The sequence below is a fragment of the Scomber japonicus genome, chromosome 11 (assembly GCF_027409825.1).
Source record: "Scomber japonicus isolate fScoJap1 chromosome 11, fScoJap1.pri, whole genome shotgun sequence".
In the NCBI taxonomy this organism is placed as follows: Eukaryota; Metazoa; Chordata; class Actinopteri; order Scombriformes; family Scombridae; genus Scomber; species Scomber japonicus.
In genome coordinates, this window is record NC_070588.1 from 22287387 (window position 1) to 22307729 (window position 20343).

At 39.6% G+C, this 20343-nt stretch overlaps 2 protein-coding genes across 3 annotated transcripts in view; both read right to left on the minus strand.

Annotated features, from left to right (window-relative positions):
• Nucleotides 1-4060, minus strand: part of LOC128367518 (BCL-6 corepressor-like) — a 102380-nt gene extending 98320 nt beyond the window's left edge. Inside the window, exon 1 of the mRNA XM_053328088.1 lies at nucleotides 3774-4060. Coding sequence (XP_053184063.1) covers nucleotides 3774-3815 — 42 coding nt within the window. The 5' untranslated portion in view covers nucleotides 3816-4060. The remainder of the gene's footprint in view (nucleotides 1-3773) is intronic.
• A 1383-nt stretch (nucleotides 4061-5443) lies between these two features.
• On the minus strand, nucleotides 5444-19515 carry tspan7b (tetraspanin 7b). 2 transcript variants are annotated; one of them, XM_053328662.1, is made up of 8 exons: nucleotides 19369-19515; nucleotides 10395-10583; nucleotides 10005-10079; nucleotides 9801-9896; nucleotides 8892-9047; nucleotides 8559-8642; nucleotides 7998-8083; nucleotides 5444-7891 (listed from the first exon to the last, which is right to left on the minus strand). In XM_053328662.1, the coding sequence occupies exons 1-7, from the start codon at nucleotides 19432-19434 to the stop codon at nucleotides 8015-8017; spliced, it is 735 nt and encodes a 244-aa protein (XP_053184637.1). In that variant the 5' UTR covers nucleotides 19435-19515; the 3' UTR covers nucleotides 5444-7891; nucleotides 7998-8014. The 2 variants fall into 2 exon arrangements, with proteins under 2 accessions (XP_053184637.1, XP_053184638.1); XM_053328663.1 differs by lacking the exon at nucleotides 19369-19515 and adding an exon at nucleotides 11057-11820.
• Nucleotides 19516-20343: the final 828 nt, after the last annotated feature.

Consider the following 20343-nt stretch of genomic DNA (forward strand, 5'->3'; position numbering starts at 1 on the left):
AGTGAGACCAAGATACAGTAAAAAAACAAAAACAAAAAAAACAAAAAACTCCATTACAAGTAGAGGTCCAGCATTCAGATGTATCATCAGCAAAATAACAGTCTAAAAGTGAAGTTATCATAAGTTATAAGTTATCATAAGACAAAAGAAAAAAGTTCAGTTACACAAATATATTTAATTTATGGGACTTTCATAGGTTTTGTTTGTTTTGTTGTTTTGTTTTTAAAAGATTAGAGTGGAAACCCTTCTCTGATGGAACTGTTGATGCACTGCTACTAACCTGCCCCATTTTTTGTGCCCCAAGCTGAAAACACTAATTTAATCTTTAACAGTGGATGGTATTTTATCATAGTTTATTATAGTTTAAATTATTATAATGGAAAATTAAACTTAATCTGTAAAAAAAAAAAAAAAAAAAGTAAAGTGTAATATTTCCCTCTGAAATACAGATAAGTATATCTTTTCCTCTATCATTTTGAGTAACTGTTCTCTGTTCTCAGTGCACATTTAGGGTCTCTATTGAAAACATTGTGATGAGTTGAATTAGTAGTGAGATAGTGAAATATTTGGTGCCACATCAGTAGGCATTCCCAACTTAACCATTATACTTTTCCTTGTTGTCGTTGCCCAATTACTATTAAAGCGCTAGAAAGGGATTTGAAAACATTTAAGCTCTCACAAACATTCTAATATCCCTGTAGAAATACTACAGGCCTTATTACTTCTCCTCAGGATAACTTTTGTCTAAACCAATTACCGTAGTGACAAGCTTTTCAGATTACACTATAAACTAAACTGTTGCACCAGCCAGTTTCTTGTAGAAATGCTGGACATCTGATTTCCCTCCACTCTGCTAACTATAGCTGCTGATAAACAGGGGGACCCCCACAGGCTCTGCTTTAGAAATAGCCCACCACTAAAACTACAGTACATGTGATATGGGCACACTACAGTGCATGTGGTGCACTCATGGAGGATCTCAAATTGAAATCTGAGCTTTGGTAAACACATCTGCTGAGACTGAAACTATAGAAACATGTTTTTCACTGTGTTGCCATCAACAAAAATAACTCCGCCTGAGTGATGTTGAATAAAAACAAGTCTGTACTCTATTCATGTATTATATTAAGGGATGGGCTGGAAGGAATAATATAAAGGAGGGAGGGGAAGATTAGGCTGGCATAGAAAGGTGATCTGAATGATACTACATATCCAGGAAGAGATGTCTATGGGCACAGTTTGTTCTAGATACTAGCAAATGAATCAGAGTTCAAAAATTGTTGCTCAGCAAGAATGGTGGGAATGTGAACATGGATGGTAAAACCTGCTGGAGAGTTTCTCTCTCTGTGGCCCAGCCTACTTCCGGTTCCTCTTTGGAATTTGCCACTTGTCGCCTTTCATTGCGCAACTCCTTGTCAAAAGGTCAATGATGGAAGAAGTATTCATTTCAATAAGAGTAGCAATACCACAATGTACAGTAACTTAAAATAACTTGTAAATATAGCTGTTAGATAAATATTCCCTCTGAAATGCAATAGAGTGGTGATGTAAAGTAGCATCAAATTGAAACAGGTAAAGCACACCTCCAAACTGTACAGCACAGTACTTCAATGTACTTAGTTTCAGTGGTGGAAGAAGTACTCAGATCATTTACATAAAAGAAGGAATACTTAAATGTAGAGATGTAAAAATCCCTCATTGAAACTCTTGCTCAAGTCAAAGTACATCATTATTATTGGTTACTGTAAGTAGCAGAAAGTCACCTGTGTGTTATATTATACATATTTATTATTTTTACACAATTAAATTTGTATTATTATACAGATGACTAAACATGTAATTAATGCCTTAGATACTCAAGGTAGAGCTTATTTGAGGTGTACTGTTAGTTTAATCTGTTTATCATATTTCATAATTTGTTCACAGGTTTTGTACGTAACATCTTATTCCATTAATGAACTATTACTGCTTTTAAATAAATGTAGCAAAAAGTGTAATATGTTATTCTAAATTGTGCTGTGAATGTATTAAGTAACTCAAAATGGTAAAGCTGTACTTAAGAACATTAGAGGAATAAATGCACTTAGTTTCTTTCCCACAACGCCTCAATGGCACATCTGCCTTAGAAGCAGCTTCACAAACAACACAAATGGACTAATCTGATCCCCCTTCTAAAGATTAGCTGATCCTCAATCCAGTTAGGGGGGAAAAAAGCAGGTCAGCATAGCAAAGGGTGCTCTACTGCTGAACAGAGATCAGATAGGAACATGCTCTCGCTTTGCTCTCTCAGCAGGCCTGTCAATCAAGGCCCCACCTCACCCACTTTCTCTATTCTTCCATGAAATGCCTTTGCACTTGTCAAGAGGACGCCCCGCGCCTGAGTGCAACAATGAAAACCTGGATCGGTTCGGAAGGGTTTCTCGATTGTGTGTCATGTCAGAAGCTGAGCATCCACCGATTACGGCGGGTGTCATCATCATCCCGCTGTCTTCAAAGAGAGAGCGAGAGGGAGAGAGAGGGGAGGAAGTGGGACAGGTGGTGGGGAGAAGAGGGGTGCTGCACTATAGGAACAGGCAGCTTGAGTGGGAACTGTAGTACTTGTCATCGCAGCTGCATGTTACTGAAAAGTGTGAGGCAGGGGTGTCTGAGTTCAGCAGGGGAGCTGGAGGCGAAGCAGCAAGAGCAATTAGAACAACAACTGCAGCAAGAACAACAGTGACAACAGCTCACATCACAAACAGACAAGCAGGGTGGGAAGGGCATGCTATATTAGTTTATAAGGTAGTAAACCAGATATCAGTGTGGATTAGAAGAAAAGGGTTCTGTGTGTTTGAAAGAGGAAGAGAGAGAGTCTGCATGTTTCCTTTTTTGTCTTTGGTAATGAAATTCCTAACAAGATCACTTTAAAGCAGTAATATGTTATAGATTTAATAGGTTTTAATCTGATTGAATTACCATTTGAAAACTCATTTCTGTATGTATTGTGTATTTAATGTAATGATATGAAGCTGGCTCATTAACAAGATGTTCTTCTGATGAGCAGTGAAGGACTTCCCCTTTAAACAGACACCATAATGTGATAAGTTTAAAGATCCCCTCAGATTCTGCTAAAAAATACAATTTACATAAATCTTCATAATTCTCCAATGAACAATACAGAATCTATGAATATGCAAACATTTTTAATTTCAAAGGTTTAACTGCTGGATGCAATATGTCTCCTACTCTACTGAAAACGGAAAAGTCCATTCTCAGTGTATGTGTATTTCAAGTTTTCACATTACACTTGAGTAAATTACATATGGACAATGATTGGCTCACAACTAGTTGTGATGTCACAAATACACATCTTAAACTCAGATTGAATAAAACCTTCCCGTTTCAGCATGTGAAAACAGTCTTCTAGTGTCACAGTGTGTACATACATCGTTCTTCACAGTGAAGATCAAACTGAAGGAACAAGAAGAAAAACATATTTTGGGGATGGGCATGGTAGAGCCTATCAAGGTGGGAGGACTTACATTTTTCATCCAATTCCAACATTTCTATTTGACACGTTCTATTTTCACCACTTTAAAGTCAGCAAAATAAAATATCAGCCTAAATAAAGGACATGCAATTTCTCCTTCAGACTTGTACTCCTGACAGTGTATAAAAAGGCTTTAAAACTGTATTTAGATCTTCATGCTGGGAATTACATATAATATAATGTCCCATAAATAAAACATGACCAATCCTAATACAGTAATTAAAAAAAAATAGAGCTGACCTACTGAAATCTGGTCAGGATATTTCTGAAGGGAGGGGGGCTTCATCTGATGACTTCAGTATTCCTGGCTACTGCCCTGCTGGACACACCACAAGACTCCAGATCAGACACCAGATATAGTGACTAGTCATTAAGAATAATGCAGGCGTTACAAATAACATTAACGATGGCTCCGGTCTATTACAGTGTCCCAGATTTGAACTCGTGCTGGAGTCACCAAGAGGGTCCAATCAAGTTTTTCTTTTATTAGGACATATAATAAGACACAATGGGACACTGCCGTTCTTTATGGGCTATTTTGTCAGAAAATACATGGACATAGTGGCTGTAGTGAAATGCAATGATTTACTCAAGGCTTTGAATTTGAATTTTAAAAATGTAAATTAATGTTGGCTGATTGCCACCAGTAGGGTATCCCTCTCACTTGATTGGCACTTCAATATGTGTGTGTGTGCGTGTGCGCGCGCGTGTGTGTCGAAGAGGGAGAAGGGGGGAGTAATAGCGCTTCCCCGGTGGATGGTGGATGACTCCCTCTAGCCTATAACCCATTAAGCGTATTCAGGAGGCGGAGGCGAGGAGGAGGCAGCGCGAGGAAGCCAGGGGCACGCACGCTCCATTAGCGGACCCACTGCCGAGCCGCTCTGCCGGTAATTTGCGTAACGAGATTGAAGCGAGCCCGGTTAGTGCGGTCTCCCCGAGCAACAGCCTCTCCTTCCCTTCATCCCGCCGCTTTCCGGCCTTATTACTGATGCAGTCCGCAGCGCAGCGGGGACAGGCGGCCGAAGAAAGAGCGCCGTGATCTGTCTCTCCTCCTTCTCCACTCTCTCTCTCCACAGCTCCAGGTTCGTTTTCCACTGATGCCTAAGCGCCATCATGTGGATGAGGACGGTAGTCTGCTTACTGATTTCATAGTTCTCAAAAGTCACTCAGTTTATGGAAAGTGTAGATTACTTTTCCCCCTTATCTTTTTTCTATTATAAAAAAATAGAACAAACTGAAATTATGAAAACAAATGATATATAGGCTATGATCAGGCTGTATATAATGGTAAGACCCAGTAAGAAAATACTAATTATGTAAAACCTGGTTTGTTTTTCAAAAATGAGACAAAAGGTCCTTCCAATATCTCTGAGATAATTGATTAAAATTGCCCTTGGATGTGATTTTCTAGTCCTAAATATGTCAAAGGTTTATGTAGACCTATAGTTTTCTGTCAGGACACAAGCTGCTGAGGTTTGATGTTCAGGGGGCAGAGAGCAAATCATGTAATTTTAATAACTGAAGTTTGACTAGGAGACTTTATTGCCCTCTGACATCCTGTGCTGCATGACTAGTTAACCCTTAAACTGACCTTACACTAATCCTAAAGCTGGAAATATCATTTGTTCTGAGGTGTGGAAACAGACCAAATGATCACATTTAAGGCTGTCTATATGATCACATTTATAATTATATTAAAAAACAATAATGATTGTGTGGTGCAGACTCCTTGTTTAACAGGGTTTTTTTTAAAACTTCAGAAGCAGTCATGTGGAAACATATGGAGCAACTGGTTCAGCCAACACTTACATGCAGCTTTGGTAAATACATGTAATAACACACCTGCTCAATCCTGAACTGAAAACATATAGAGCGACCTCTGTTCTATCAAAAATGAGCAAACTCTAAACAACGTTGTTATTCTGTATATTTATTGATAATAAGACCACTGATGGTGACTTAGTCAATAGTAGACAGCATGGTGCAATTTCTTTTTGAGTGTCTGGTGACCCCATGTGTAAGCTGGATGGTATTACAATTTAGTATTTACAGAACAATATCAGTCTGAGGAAGGAAAAACAAGTTTCAGAGTGTTGGAAAACATACATTCACTAAATAAATGTACAGCTTTAAAAGCAATGAGTTTTTAAAAGCCACAACCAAATACTGACCAAAATACAACAGGATCCACAAAAATATCTCTCTCTCTCTCACACACACACACACACACACACACACACACACACACACACACACACACACACACTCGTAAACCTCATTATACAAGGGAAATACACACTCAAAGTTAAGGGGACAGTCAAATAAAGAAAATTATCACACACATTCAGACACACACACACACACACACACACACAGTGAAAGAGAGATAGAAAAAATCACTTGGTGAAACTGTAAACGTAATGCCAACCAAACTATAATAAATATACAGCTAAATTGAAACAGCTACATGTTGCACGTTACTCTCAACGAAACATTGGCCACAATTATTTTTCAGTGCGTTTTTTCTATAAACTATCAAACAAATACAGATTAACAGCACAGTGCAGAATCAAAGCTCTGACACACGACTTTAACACTTGATTAGCATATTAGAATGAGAAACATTACATCATATAAATTACATTTCCAATACATATCTACAGATGGTCATGAATGCGGCATGTTGATGCACTACATAGAATACTGTGAATACTAGATGAACACTGTTTGAGTCCTGCATTTCTCTAATGTTGACTTCTCTCACCGTGACACACAGCTGGTGTTATTTTCCATTGAAAGAAAACAATGTATGACCTTAATGACTTGGTATAACCCTGGCAAGCTAAGAAGTGTTATTGCTGACCTCTTCGGGACTGAAACTTCATGTGCTTCAAACTATAAAGACGTACGCTTTAAATTAAGTGCTTGTGGGGCTGAAACTGACTATTTCTGCTTCTTTTCACAACCAGCTAGCCGATAACTTGCGTCACGCAGCGACAGGCCAGATGTGCAGAGGTGAGAAAGTAAGCAAGGTTTCAACTTCTCTCTCAAGCTCTCTTTTTTTTTGTCACTTTTCGCACAAACAACATTATTTGCCGTCAGATGTGTTCGGACAACACCTCATACAAACTACTTCATTTGAAGCATACTGATGCCTTGAAGTGTTAGAAGCATTACTCAGTCTGAAAAGTCCCGGTCACACCAGTATATAATACTGCAGAATTAATTCATTAGACTTAATTTCAATTCAGTCCCAATAATGAATGGATTCACTTGCATGATTGAAGTAAATGTGTGTGAATTTTTCAAGCCCAACTTGAATTATCTGTGCTGTTGACCAAGCCGTCTTAACAGCTGTAGATGTGTTAGAGAACTGACTTTTGAGGGAAGAAAGAGTCAGAGAGTTCAAAACAGAGGAGGGTAGGTTTTCAGCTATCTGTCCACTTTTTAAAAACTCTTCCTCTATCAAAATGGGAACAGCTTTTACAATCTTTTCAATAAACAATGAATTTATCGTCCCATTAGCAAGCAAGCTAACGTGTTTCCTGATTTACCGTTAGCTAGCATTACTTGGTGTTCATTTGTTTGGTTTGCTGTTTGATTACATCTCTGTTCCCCCATAAAACTAATTGAGTTTGATAACAAATTGAGTTAGTTCTTATGTATTTATATAAAAAAAAACCCTCACATTTATACTGAATAAAATTTTAAAATGAATTTAAAAAAATTAAATGGGATTCAGCTCATAGTCTGCCGCAAAGTTAAAAACTCAGGACAAAAGCAATGTGCGTTGACTTACGTAAAAATACTCTCTTATCAGTTTCCTTATTCCTCATATAAACTAAAATATCCTCAGTACACATAATCAGTTCACAAAATGCCACAGCTATAGGAATATACAATGGTGAGCAATAGCAAAGTCAAATGCAAAACTAAATCATCTATCAAAGTATTACTTTCAAGCTTTAGTAATGTCATTCTGTACAAAGATGGTGGTCGGTGGAGCATGCTGCAACCAACACTAAAGCCAAGTTGCACTCAGTCACCTATCTGAGACCAACACCGCTGTCAGCTCGGACAACTCTGGTCTACCTTTCTGTCATAGGCTGTACTGATCCAAGATATGTGCTAATGAGCAACGTCTACATCAAGTAGCAGTGTGATGTATGGTACAGAACGCTTTGATGCAACAGCAGTGAGTCAAGGAATGATGCTTTACAATAAGATACATTAAGATATTACATTGAGATCACAGGCAGAGAGACGGAGGGAGGTAAATTCCAAATGAGATGTGTGATAGTGTTTCAGGAATTTACTGTTGTCATGTGCCAAGGCTCTTTGTCTCTTCTTCTCTTCATCTCCCTAAAAAGACAAAATAAACACATAGAGAGGTATTCTTTGTGTATGGATAAACTCATAAAATGTGCAGATGCTTGTGTTGGTGTGTTTATCACTCGACGTTTCTCACCTGCCACGTCACATCAGCTACACCATCTCATACTGATTGGCTGTGATGATCCTGGACAGACAGCAGGCCAGCAACATGCCAATCAGCTGAAAGACAGGACAGGGCTTGGATTAAATTCACAACGGGGGAGAATTTTTTTTTTTTTTTTTTTTGTAAAGATGATGATGCTACAAGTACCCAATTTTCTGCAATAGCAAAACAAATGTATTTTCTTAAAAAAAATGTAAATAGAGTCAGTAATAATGATGTCAAAATAGACAAAAATAAAGTTACATTTCCAAAAAACAGGTCTGAGATTAAAGTTGCTAATTCCTTAGTAATTTAACTGAGATTGCTGTTTCATGCAATTCTCCTAAAACCAACTCAGTAGATTTCCTGTTAAAATAACCTTCAAGCACACAGTGGTAAATGCATTAAAATTGTGATTGTTGATCTCCTTAGCAACTGTTTCTCTTGTTTTCAGGTATGCCTCCATATTTAAATGCTAAAACACTACTAAGTGCAGTGTTTATTTGCACAGCACCCCCCGTTAAATCATCCAATTTTTGCAGCAGCTCTTACCTGTGAGAATGCAATCCCGAACGTCACTCCTGCAATAATGGCCATGTTGGTTTCCATGAATGCAGTGACCAGTTCATAGCAGCCCTGAAACACAGGGGGGAGGTTAGTTTGCAGTGGGTACAGGGACCTGTTATATGTACAAATTAGGGGCAAGATGGATATCTGGGAGATTATCTGAGGCAGTTATTAGTGTATGAAAGAGGGAGGTGGTTTGAAAAGGTATGCAATAGATGTAAATACAATCACTGATTACAAGAGATGTGCATTCATAGGCTTCATGCAGTGTTCATGCAGTAAATAGGCAAGCAAAAATAGCATGCCAACACAACTGACCTGGTGGTAGACTTTGCTTGGAGCTACAGTTGCATTGCGGAGGTCTTCTGGGTTGCAGTCAGAGGAGTTGAAGCAGCAGCTGGCAGGAATGCCGTTGGATGGGTAATACACACTGGCAAGCCAACTGGTGTAGTTATACACTCCACAACAACGCAGCTAGAAATGCACAGAGAAAGTATTAAAAACAAATGTGGATTAAAGGATAAGTACAGTGACAGCTGGGACATACAGCCACTGTAAAAGTTTGAACTAAGAACCGTCACGTTAGACTTAGACTGCTTTTTTCCTTGCAGCCTTCCCGTATATTTGCTATTGATTAGTTGACAGCGGCCACTGCAGTGTTGGAGACCAATGACTATGTGCACACTTTGGCAGGAGTTCACTGCCAGGACCATGCTGGGTGGTTGCTGCTGGCGTTATTCTGTATTGTTTCAATGAATCCAGTGAACAGATCAAAAACAGCAATGTGTTAGTCCATCTCTTAGTATTTTCCGAACTCCTTATGCTTTCTTTACCACTCAGCCACAAGCTACTGTATTAATTTCTAATGAATACATAAATTAATAAATGCAGTTTGTAGCACGTTACTAAAGAATAAATAGTGCCTTTGTTGAGGACTGATTTCAACTACACGTTTGTACGTGGGATTAAATCAAACTACAGTGTCAGTGTTGACAGAAATGAAGAAACTCAATGCAATAGTGCCAATGATGCGTTTTTAGGCACTTATGAACAACAACAATGGAGGCCTGTGGCACAGAGAAAGAAAAAATATGAGACACTGGCTACACAGGTAACAATTCAGTGTTGGTTTATGTCTTTGTTGAAAATATGAAATAGATATCCTTCAAAAAATCCAAGTTTCATTCAAATTTTGTACCCTGTTGATGTCACATCACTGGGACTTACCCTGTGCTGTAAATTATCAACAGCACGGCTGGCTTCATCCTCAGCGTTGTAGTTCAGGACTGCGTCAGTGTATGTTCTGTGAAAGGTTCCCTTTATCTGTGGCATGCAAACATACACACACAATCACACACAAAAGAGTGCTTTATATCTCACTCCTGGATTTGAAAAAGTTGTTTTGGATTTAGCTCTGAGTTGCATACTGACCTCATGGCGAAAGACAAATCCAGAGATCCCAGCCACTAATTCAGCAAGGAAGACCAGTGACAGAAACATGGCATACTACACAGAGAGGAAAAGAAAAACCAAGAGGGAGATTTGCATAGTTTGCATGAAAACCCTCACCTTTAATCAGTATCATTTTCCTAAGCTTGCAAACACACACACACATACGAACACTCAAATAGACTCACTTGACCACCATTAACTGAACAAAGTGCCCTGTAGCAAGTATTGGATTTCTGATCCCTCTCCTCCGAACAGAGGTCAACCATTATTCCCTTTATCACGTGACCTGAGGCTAATTAATCAGCATCTACAGCACTTCTCTCTTTCCTTGTGATACAGCACCCCACCCTTCCTCCTGAGGCCTCTCACCAGCTTCAGCATCCATGGGCTTCCTCTGCAGGTGGCGAAGCATCCGAACAGGCCGAACACGATGATGACGGTCCCGGTGCCGATGAGGACGTAGGGGGCGTTGGTGGAGTTGTCGGCTATCAGGGAGATGTATGGGCCCAGCATCAACTTCCCCCATACTCCCACTGCCAGCAGGATGGCTCCTGTTATCTAGAGGGCGGGAGGGGTTTGAGGGATGCATGTAACAGAGAGAGCGCAGGAAACAGAATGAAAGCAGGGAACAGGCTTTTATCTCTGCACTTCTGCGATATTACAATAGCTGTATATTAGCACGGTGGCAAGGGGGAGGAGGAGAAAGAGGATCAAAGTGGAACAAGAAAGGAGCACAATTAGAGTAAGGAGGAGGAGATGGGAGACAGAAGACACACATTTATTTGGAGTATGGGATAGCGATCACCTGCTTTATGAATATGCCTGCACTCTCACACACACTCACACACACACACACACACACGGAGAAAGAAATAGAGAAAAAGGGGACAAATCAAAGAAGCTCTTTGATCCCAGGCGAGACGCTTCCTCCTGTTGCGCCCCTCTTAGCATTTCAAATGAAGGCAGCGGATAAAAGAGCGTGTTGTACGAGGCAGCTGAAACGGCGTGTGTCTCAGCTGGGTATGTCTTACTGGCATCTGAAAGGGAGCGGGGTGTGGAACGGCTGCTGATGATCTGCCTCCAGCTAGGGCCAACTCATCCTAACCTCCTTCCTTCCTTCCGAGAGGAGCCTGCTTGCCGTCCTGCTGTCATGTTTTCTGGCTAGAGAGGGAGCAGCTTGTAAAAAAATGTCAATGTGCACCCCCCCCCCTGAAACTTTGAAAACTGGGGAGAAGAATAAGCTCAGCTCTGACAGAGTAAAGTAGCCACGACGACTGAACTGAAGACTCAGCGACTTTGCTCCTTTAATAAAATCCTCCTCCAATTGCTATTAGTTAACAGTGTCTTCGAGCCTGATGCCACGTTACATAAAAATGACAATGACACGGACGTGATTCACAATTATGCAAAAAACAAAAAGAGACTTCTTTACATAATCTTTGGCTGCGTTGTCTGTCCTGTGACTGCAGCTCAGAACCAGTCACAGCAGGTTAATGACTGTGTTAACAACATTTACACTTTGCCCTGTTGGCAATATGTGGTGACGGGGCAAAGGTTTTTTTCACCACAATAAATCATCACTACTTGTCCTTTGACTGTTGTGCTGCTCTGAATTTGGTTGCATTTCCTCAACAAAGCTATGAGGAGTCATTTCAGCCACACTGAGTCATTTCAGAGTAGTTTGTACAGCTATAGCTATGACTGAATTTGATTTGACTCATGCAAAAAATGCAAACGTGAATTTCCATATCAAACACTATGACACGCAAAGACAATGAGTTTCAGTGGAGGGTGAGATGATAAGAGGAGTTACTGAGAGAGGAAACACTACTGTATGGATGGCAGCTACTGAAGAAAGCAGAACCCACATGTTTCCATTTTACTCATATTTTAAAAGCTAAAATCATTGAATTTTTTTTGGCATTATAATTTCAACTGTCTAAACAATTGGATCAAATCTAGCTACACCTGCCTTCCACAATACCACTCATGTCTTTGTATCTATCTCTTTAATATGCAGCTGTGGCCTCATTTATGTGAGTGAAACTGGGTATTATTGATGACCTGTGGGCAGCGAGATGCTGAAATGATGCTGAAACTCCTTAGTGTAGCTGCATTTGTTGGAGCCGAACCAAACAGATTCATCATACAATCATTAAAGACGCTGAGAAAGACTCGGAGTGCTGACAACTCTCTGTTTCCTGGTTTCATATTGGGATGTAATTTCTCATTTGTAGTATTGATTTGCATGTCATGTAGATGCTTATCCATTAAAATGGAGGCACCCAGACGCTGAGAATGCATGACACTGATGAGATCTTGAAGTGTTTTTCTGTAGATACTTGCAGTTATTTGCAGAATACTCAAATGAAGACTGGCGATTAAAATCATAATAAAGAAAGAAATTTACTGTGTACTTTTTTTTAGTGAGAAGTGAATGGTCACAGACTCGTGTACTCTTCAGACTCCATAGCTTTATAGAACTTGACGTACAAGCACAGATGTAACTTTATGGCCAACATTAAAGAAGTATTAATAGATTGTTTTCGCAGCTTGAGGGCAGCTGTCTAAGCAATAAATTCCCTTTTTACACATCTAGCAGACATGATGCAACATTTATATTAGCTTGGAATCATGGTTCTCGCAACCTGACCAATGTAAGTTTATTATTCACTTCGGTCTCAGCTGCTAAATTCTTCGCTATGTTCACCAGACATTTGCTAACGTTGTCTGTCTACCACATGACGCTAAGCATGTTAGCGCACAGTGGGCTCCTCTAAGCTTTTTTCACTAAAAACAGCTGCCTGCTGCCTGCAGCTGCTGGAGCCTGAGCTGATGAGAGCAGTGAGACTGTACCAAAATAAAAGTTGCGGGCCATGAAACCAAAACAAGGAGCTGAAAGATGCTAAAATGCTCCACAGAGTGATAATACTACGAGTTGGCTCTTATTCATTTACAAGCATTTCTCTGTTCTACAACTGGCTCTGACTGTAACACTGAACAAGCTTTTAGTTTACTCTATTACAGTGTACTTTATATTGTGATAATATCATATAATAAGGTTTTACTTAGTATTTATGGATAATGCATACAGACAAGAATGTGTTTATGTTAACACAAAAAATGTAATATTTGATTTATTTAATTTTTAATTCAATATCTGAAAAATGACAGTACATGTCATCATAACAGTTCCATATTACCTATATTGTGCTCAATGATTGGCCACAATATTCAAATGTCATGGAAAACATATTTCTACTATATACAATTCTGTTTGTTTAGTTTTTTCAATTTGTTCTCTAGTCTTTGCTGAGTTACTGGAAGATTTGACGTCTTTGCATCATTAAAAAGTATTAAAAAATCACAATTTGATTATTTGATTGAAGAGGTCTCAAATAGACATTGGACACTTTTTTTTAAGGCATCATAAGCTAAACATGTTTGGATCAGCTGGGCTATTATAAATATTAAAGGGATAGTTACAAAATACACAAAATCTCAATGGTAGACACATCTTTATTGTATATATCATCATATCGCCCCATCCGATTTTGGACAAAAGCGTCTGTCTAATTAATGTTATGATATACAATATAACTTAATTGATCACTAGCTCAGGTAAACTGAAGGACTGCAGGCTGATGACTGGATTCTTCAGTTATCTACTGTGTCTATTAATAATGATTTTAACGGCCACAGCAGACTATCACGGTCATTTCAGAGAACAGTTCTCTTGACGACGACGTACTCACTGTTTATGGCCCACAACATTATTAGTGACAAATGATGTAGGCCATAAACATAAAAAATCCCCCTCCCCCCAAATTAGAGCAGTCGCTGCATACAAATAGAGGATCAGCTTGTCAATACTAAAGTGTTCATTTTAACACCCTTAGGGAAATCAAGTCCAAGGAGCAGGAACAGCTCATCTAGACTTCATGTCTGTTGCTGAATTCCAAGCAGCTTCTGACTCCCCCCCCCCCCCCACCCTCCTCCTCCTCCCTGGAGCCGAGCAGCCCCCCTGCACGTTTTGTTTGAAATTCAATGCCAGGCTGGCCACCCTGGTTACAGCACTGAGTTTAAAACAGGTCAACCCTTTTCCCTCCTCCCCCCGCCTAATAAAGAAACAGAAGGTGCAATGACAAAATATGCTGGCGAGGACGTGGTGCAGACCTTACCACCTGCTCTGCATTTCACCATCCTGTGTACATACTACATGTAACGGCCTCTTTTCAGACCTACATATCATTCTCACACTAACACTGCTTCCAAACGCCAAACTGAATAATCCAACTGATAACGTAATGTAAAGAAAGCTATCTGGAACATCGGAGAGAAGAAACTAAAAGCCAAAGTAGATTAAAATGTTATCCGGCCCTTAAAAAGATATAGAGATTATGAATGGGCAGAATATCTCTCTGAGGTCGGAGATAGAAAGCAGAGACAGATCCTGACCAAGTGCAGGCTCAGTGACCACGAGCTGGCAATCGGAGAAAAAAAAAAAAAAAAAAAGATGAAACAAAAAATCACGTCAAGCAAAAGAACAGAAAGATGCACTTCCTCCTACAATGTCAAACACTCATTTATTTAAGTGCAACTCAAAAGTTTCAGATTCAGAGTTCAATGACCTCTCAAAATTAAACATAATCCTAAGAGATGGAGTCAAGGCATATCCTGCTGCCCAATATCTATTAACATGCTACAACCTGGACACACACACACAAATACATGTAAAGGATACACTGTATAATACACATAGGTAGATATAGTACAGTGGGGAGAACAAGTATTTGATACTCTGCCAATTTTGCAGGTTTTCCCACTTATAAAGCATGTAGAGGTCTGTGAGAGACGGAATTTAAAACAAAAATCCAGAAAATCACATTGTAGGATTTTTAAATAATTAATTTGCATTTTATGGCATGACATAAGTATTTGATCACCTACCAAGCAGTAAGAATTTCGGCTCTCACAAACCTGTTAGTTTTTCTTTAAGAAGCCCTCCTGTTCTCCACTCATTACCTGTATTAACTGAACCTGTTTGAACATGTTACCTGTATTAACTGACACCTGTCCACACACTCAATCAAACAGACTCCAACCTCTCCACAATGGCCAAGACCAGAGAGCTGTGTAAAGACATCAGGGATAAGATTGTAGACCTGCACAAGGCTGGGATGGGCTACAGGACAATAGGCAAGCAGCTTGGTGAGAAGGCAACAACTGTTGGCGCAATTATTAGAAAATGGAAGAAGTTCAAGATGACTGTCAATCTCCCTCAGTCTGGGGCTCCATGCAAGATCTCACCTGGTGGGGCATCAATGATCATGAGGAAGGTGAGGGATCAGCCCAGAACTACACGGCAGGACCTGGTCAATGTCCTGAAGAGAGCTGGGACCACAGTCTCAAAGAAAACCAAGGTCCCCCTGCTCAAGGCAGTGCATGTCCAGGCCCGTCTGAAGTTTGCCATTGACCATCTGGATGATCCAGAGGAGGAATGGGAGAAGGTCATGTGGTCTGATGAGACAAAAATAGAGCTTTTTGGTCTAAACTCCATTTGCCATGTTTGGAGGAGGAAGAAGAAGGATGAGTACAACTTCAAGAACACCATCCCAAACGTGGAGCATGGAGGTGGAAACATGCTTTTCTGCAAAGGGGACAGGACGACTGCACCGTACTGAGGGGAGGATGAATGGGGCCATGTATCTCGAGATCTTGGCCAACAACCTCCTTCCCTCAGTAAGAGCATTGAAGATGGGTCATGGCTGGGTCTTCCAGCATGACAACGACCCGAAACACACAGCCAGGGTAACTAAGGAGTGGCTCCGTAAGAAGCATCTCAAGGTCCGAGAGTGGGCCAAAATCCCTGCTGCAGTGTGTGCAAACCTGGTGAAGAACTACAGGAAACATCTGATCTCTGTAATTGCAAACAAAGGTTCTGTTTTTCTGATGTATCAAATACTTATGTCACGCAATAAAATGCAAATTAATTACGGTACTTAAAAATCATACAATGTGATTTTATGGATTTTTGTTTTAGATTCCGTCACTCACAGTTGAAGAGTACCTATGATAAAAATGACAGACCTCTACATGTTTTGTAAGTGGGAAAACCTGCAAAAACGGCAGTGTATCAAATACTTGTTCTCCCCACTGTATATATAAATAATATATGTCAGTATCAACGTTATAGTAATGCTATTTTGTTTCATTGACTCATGATGCTTTGGCAATACTGTTGTTGACATTCATGCCAATAAAGGAAATTTGAATTTGAATGTGTGAATGTGTGTAGGGAGAGGGTGGAAGAAAGGGGGGGTGGTGGTAGCATGGAGATACAGCTATTCACACTTCCAGACGTGATTTGCCTCGACAAGCTGATGACAGTGAAACCGGGGCCCCGACACAGAGAAAGCTCTCGCTCCCTCTTCGAACCCTGTGCCCCGCTTCAATCCCGGGGCTTTTGAGCCGTGAGACTCCTCTCCACTTCAGACATCTGAAACCTGACTCTGCAGATGTACGGGAGTGCTAAGAGACCATCCAATCCTCCGACTAAATATAAAAGTTCACGTCTGTGACACCGACACATGGCACAGCATGCCTCTTCTTTTTAAGCACACGGATCAGAACTGAAAAGACTGGATTCAGCTCTGTGCTTTCTTCTACAAAGGAAAAGGGGTTAATTTAGGTTTTGTTCAAGGCTAAGTAAGCTGTTTTCACTTCCTTAGATTCTGGGTGGATACGGGTAAAAGCAAAGACAGAAAACACTCTTCAAGTCCTAAAGACATTATGGTCAGATAAATCTCTTCCACGTGTTCTTATTAGATAATCCAGCCTGGCTATATCTGGCTGCTATCACAAATGTAACAGACAAGGATGAGCCTATAACCCACAAAACACTGTCACAATTATGGCCAGAGCCATGCTAAATTGATAACAGTACTCGACAGTTACTCAGACAGTATGGTTGGTGTTAGATCATATTTGAGGCAAAACCGAAAACGGAGTCACACGCCAAATACTAAAAATTAAATAGGGAATAAGACGTATAATTCTTCATTCCTCTTTTCTCAAATCTATGAATCATTCATCCAAAAACTGGACTTGAGGCTGGAGTGTTAATTACAGTGACAACATGAGCAGAATCCAGTCTTTAAATGCTGTTTCATATTGCTGGTGTTGTAGTGGGAGTATGATTTTATAAGTGAATTCAAAGCAGACCGAGGCTTTTTGAAACTAAAGAGCTTGATAAAAATCCTCAAGACTGGCATGATTCAACTGTTTGGTAAACTACGTGCTGTTGCATTGGATTGCATAATACTATGATTAATATTCTTGTTCCATCATGTAGCCTACAGTATGTAAATGGGGTAGTGGATAGTGTGGGTCTCAGCGTGTGGATGACCTCTCCTTTTTCTTTGCAGACTGAATATTAGGAACACTGGAAACTATTCTGATAAGCAATCAAAATGTGTGTTTGTGTTTTTCACTGTTTTCTACCTCTAACCTTTTACAGATCAAAATCATTGATTAATTAATTGAGATATCAATTTGCAGATTGTAAATGTTCCCTACTTTCAACACGTTGTACATTACAACACCACAAAGCACAACCTCAAGATAAACACTCAACAAACTAAACAGAAGTAGTATAGCACAGTCTCCATAAGAAGAGATGTAAAGATTTCTCCACTAATTGATTTACATTAATCTGTAACTACTTTACATGTTAAGGTTTGATGCTTTTCTTTGTTGTATGTAATAGTAAACAGAAAATCTTTGGGTTTTGGACTGTTGGACAAATTAAATGATCTGAAGATGTCACATTGGGTGGTGAGAAACTATAACAGGCATTCTTCACTATTTTCTTACATTTTACAGAGGAGCAGAATGTTTGCACCCTTGCAGATTGACAGGTGCTTTGAAGAAGACCACGGGCTAAAGCAGGTTATCTTATCAGGTTATTTTAACCTGGTGAAAGTCTGTGTGCTGAAAAGTTGTTCCTTGTAATGCTGGAGTTCTTTGAGAAGGTAATGAATAAGCAACTGTTTTGACAATGTCAATTAATTGTCATTTATTAAGCAAAAATGTCCAAGTTGTCTCCAGCTTTCTCCAGTGTGAGGACCCCAGTATGAGGACTTCCTGCTTTTCGTTATCATAAACAGAATATCGTCTTCTAGCAGTTTCTAGGCTTTATTTAATTGTTAATTGCTGCTTTACTTTGAAGTTGTATATAATAATGCTACCAAGGCCTCAAAATGTACAGTTAACAGCTAATGTCTTAACAGTAATATAGACTTTAAAGTATTCATAGCAGATACTTACTGCAGTACTATTGTGTTTTATTTACATGACATTAGATACAGTTTTTCTAGTCTGTCTGTTCACACATGCTGTGATGTCACATCCCTGTGTGTTGCTTGGATATTGGTAATACAGCATCTATAGAAATAGTTCTCATCCAGAGGGTCAGGATGATAGGACAGGATAGGATACATTATTAAAGAAACATACTTTAGACATGCAAAATTATGATTTTTTTTTCAAGCTTTCTTCTATTTTCTGCTTGATTTCTTGTGTATTCAAATAAAACAAGTCCTCTTTCGAGAGGTGCAAGGTTTAATCAGCAACTATTTTGATAGCTGAATAATTGTTTTAGGTATTTTTTAAGTAAAAATGTAAAAATGAAAACAACAACAACAAAACAGACTCCAGCTCCCAAAATGCATGATTTATAGCTTTTCTTTCTCAAACATGATGATAAACTGAATACTGAATAATATATATTTTCTGACACTGTAGGCTATGCACAAAAGGACATGTAAAGGGGGGGCCGAGGGGGTCCCCTGTAGAGTTCGCTTTATGGGAAACCACTGAGCTATAGGATCATACAGAACAGAAAGGGTGCAATGTCCCTTTAAGAACCTATAGCAGCAGCCTCAAAATGTAACATTAGCTCAGGAAAAACTGTTTTTGTTTTTTTTACCGGGGCCTTATCAAACAGCCGAGGCCCCGTTAGTCATATCAAACATGATGCTATCTATGCGTGCTACAGACAGACACCACTGACGCCCTACAGACGGAATATGTCACAGCTCAGCACCAGCTCTTTAATACAGCACATATCAAAACACTTCACACCATCGATCTTTTTTTTCTTTTTTTTTTTTTTAACATTTTAAACCACAGCTGGAGTCCGTCGATGATGCTTGCGGTGTCCACCCCTCCATCACGCACAACAACAAAACACACGCACACGCACACACACACACACACACGAACGCACCAGATTAGGATGTATCGCAGTCATTTTCATTCAAAATACAGAAAGGTTACATACCCAAAAGACGAAGGAGTATACGATGAGGAGGGTTTTAAGGCAGGTGATGACCGGTTTGGTCTCCATTGTGAAGCGTATACGTTAGAGCCGCCGTGGAGGGAAAATAACCGTCTGTACCGACCGTCGCGTTGCAACCACGCGCTGATACAGCCGCACAGCGTCACTGGAGCAGCGCATCACCGCCGTCAGTCAGCAGGCTGCATCACGTCCACCCTCATCTCTCATTTTGCATCAAATGACTCCACACTTCTGCCCAAACACTCTATATCATTGTGGAGAGACGTTCAAAGTAATCATTTTCTTATGTTTATTTAGTTTAAGAAATAGAATAATGCGCATTAATATGAACACTTTATTGGCTCATCATGGAAGTGTTCTAGATTGAGCCATACAGGTTCAATTTCATATGCAATCCCTGCCAGGTTGATAATGGCATACAAAAACATTAAAAGTCAATATACAATAAATGAATGGATGAATACAATGTTGGTGTCTGATCAATTACATGGCCCATCCCAATAAAGCAAACATTCCAGGATGTTAGCCCACCATCATTTAACAGCACAGTACAGAAATATCATCTAAATATAAACACCACATACACCTCCCACTAGTAACACTCCAGTAAGCATCCCACAATGTTCATACAAACACAAGACATAATACCCACATTCTAACAAAATCTACATCTCTATCCATTAATGCCAATAGTCTGTAACCTATATAGAATTTGAGGAGTTTAACTTTTCTTCTGCTGTACCATGCTTTGGAAAAATATTCAGAAAATGCATTAATGCAAAAACATTATTTAAAAAGTATTCGGTTAAAGCTCCATTCTCAACACCCATCAAATCCAAACCAGGGATGGTAACAGCTTTAAACAATATATGTTGTAAATCATGACACAAAAGGACAGTATAGTATGAAATTCATTTTGTTCTCCATCTCATTTAGCTCACAATATTCACTAATTCT

Excerpts from the sequence above, each read along its gene's own strand:
- tspan7b (XM_053328662.1), bottom strand. The coding sequence starts at position 19,434 with ATGGAGACCAAACCGGTCATCACCTGCCTTAAAACCCTCCTCATCGTA. Across the intron at positions 10,584-19,368 it reads TATACTCCTTCGTCTTTTGG|ATAACAGGAGCCATCCTGCT; the intron begins GTATGTAACCTT and ends CCCGCCCTCTAG. Across the intron at positions 8,084-8,558 it reads TCGGGATTGCATTCTCACAG|CTGATTGGCATGTTGCTGGC; the intron begins GTAAGAGCTGCT and ends CCTGTCTTTCAG.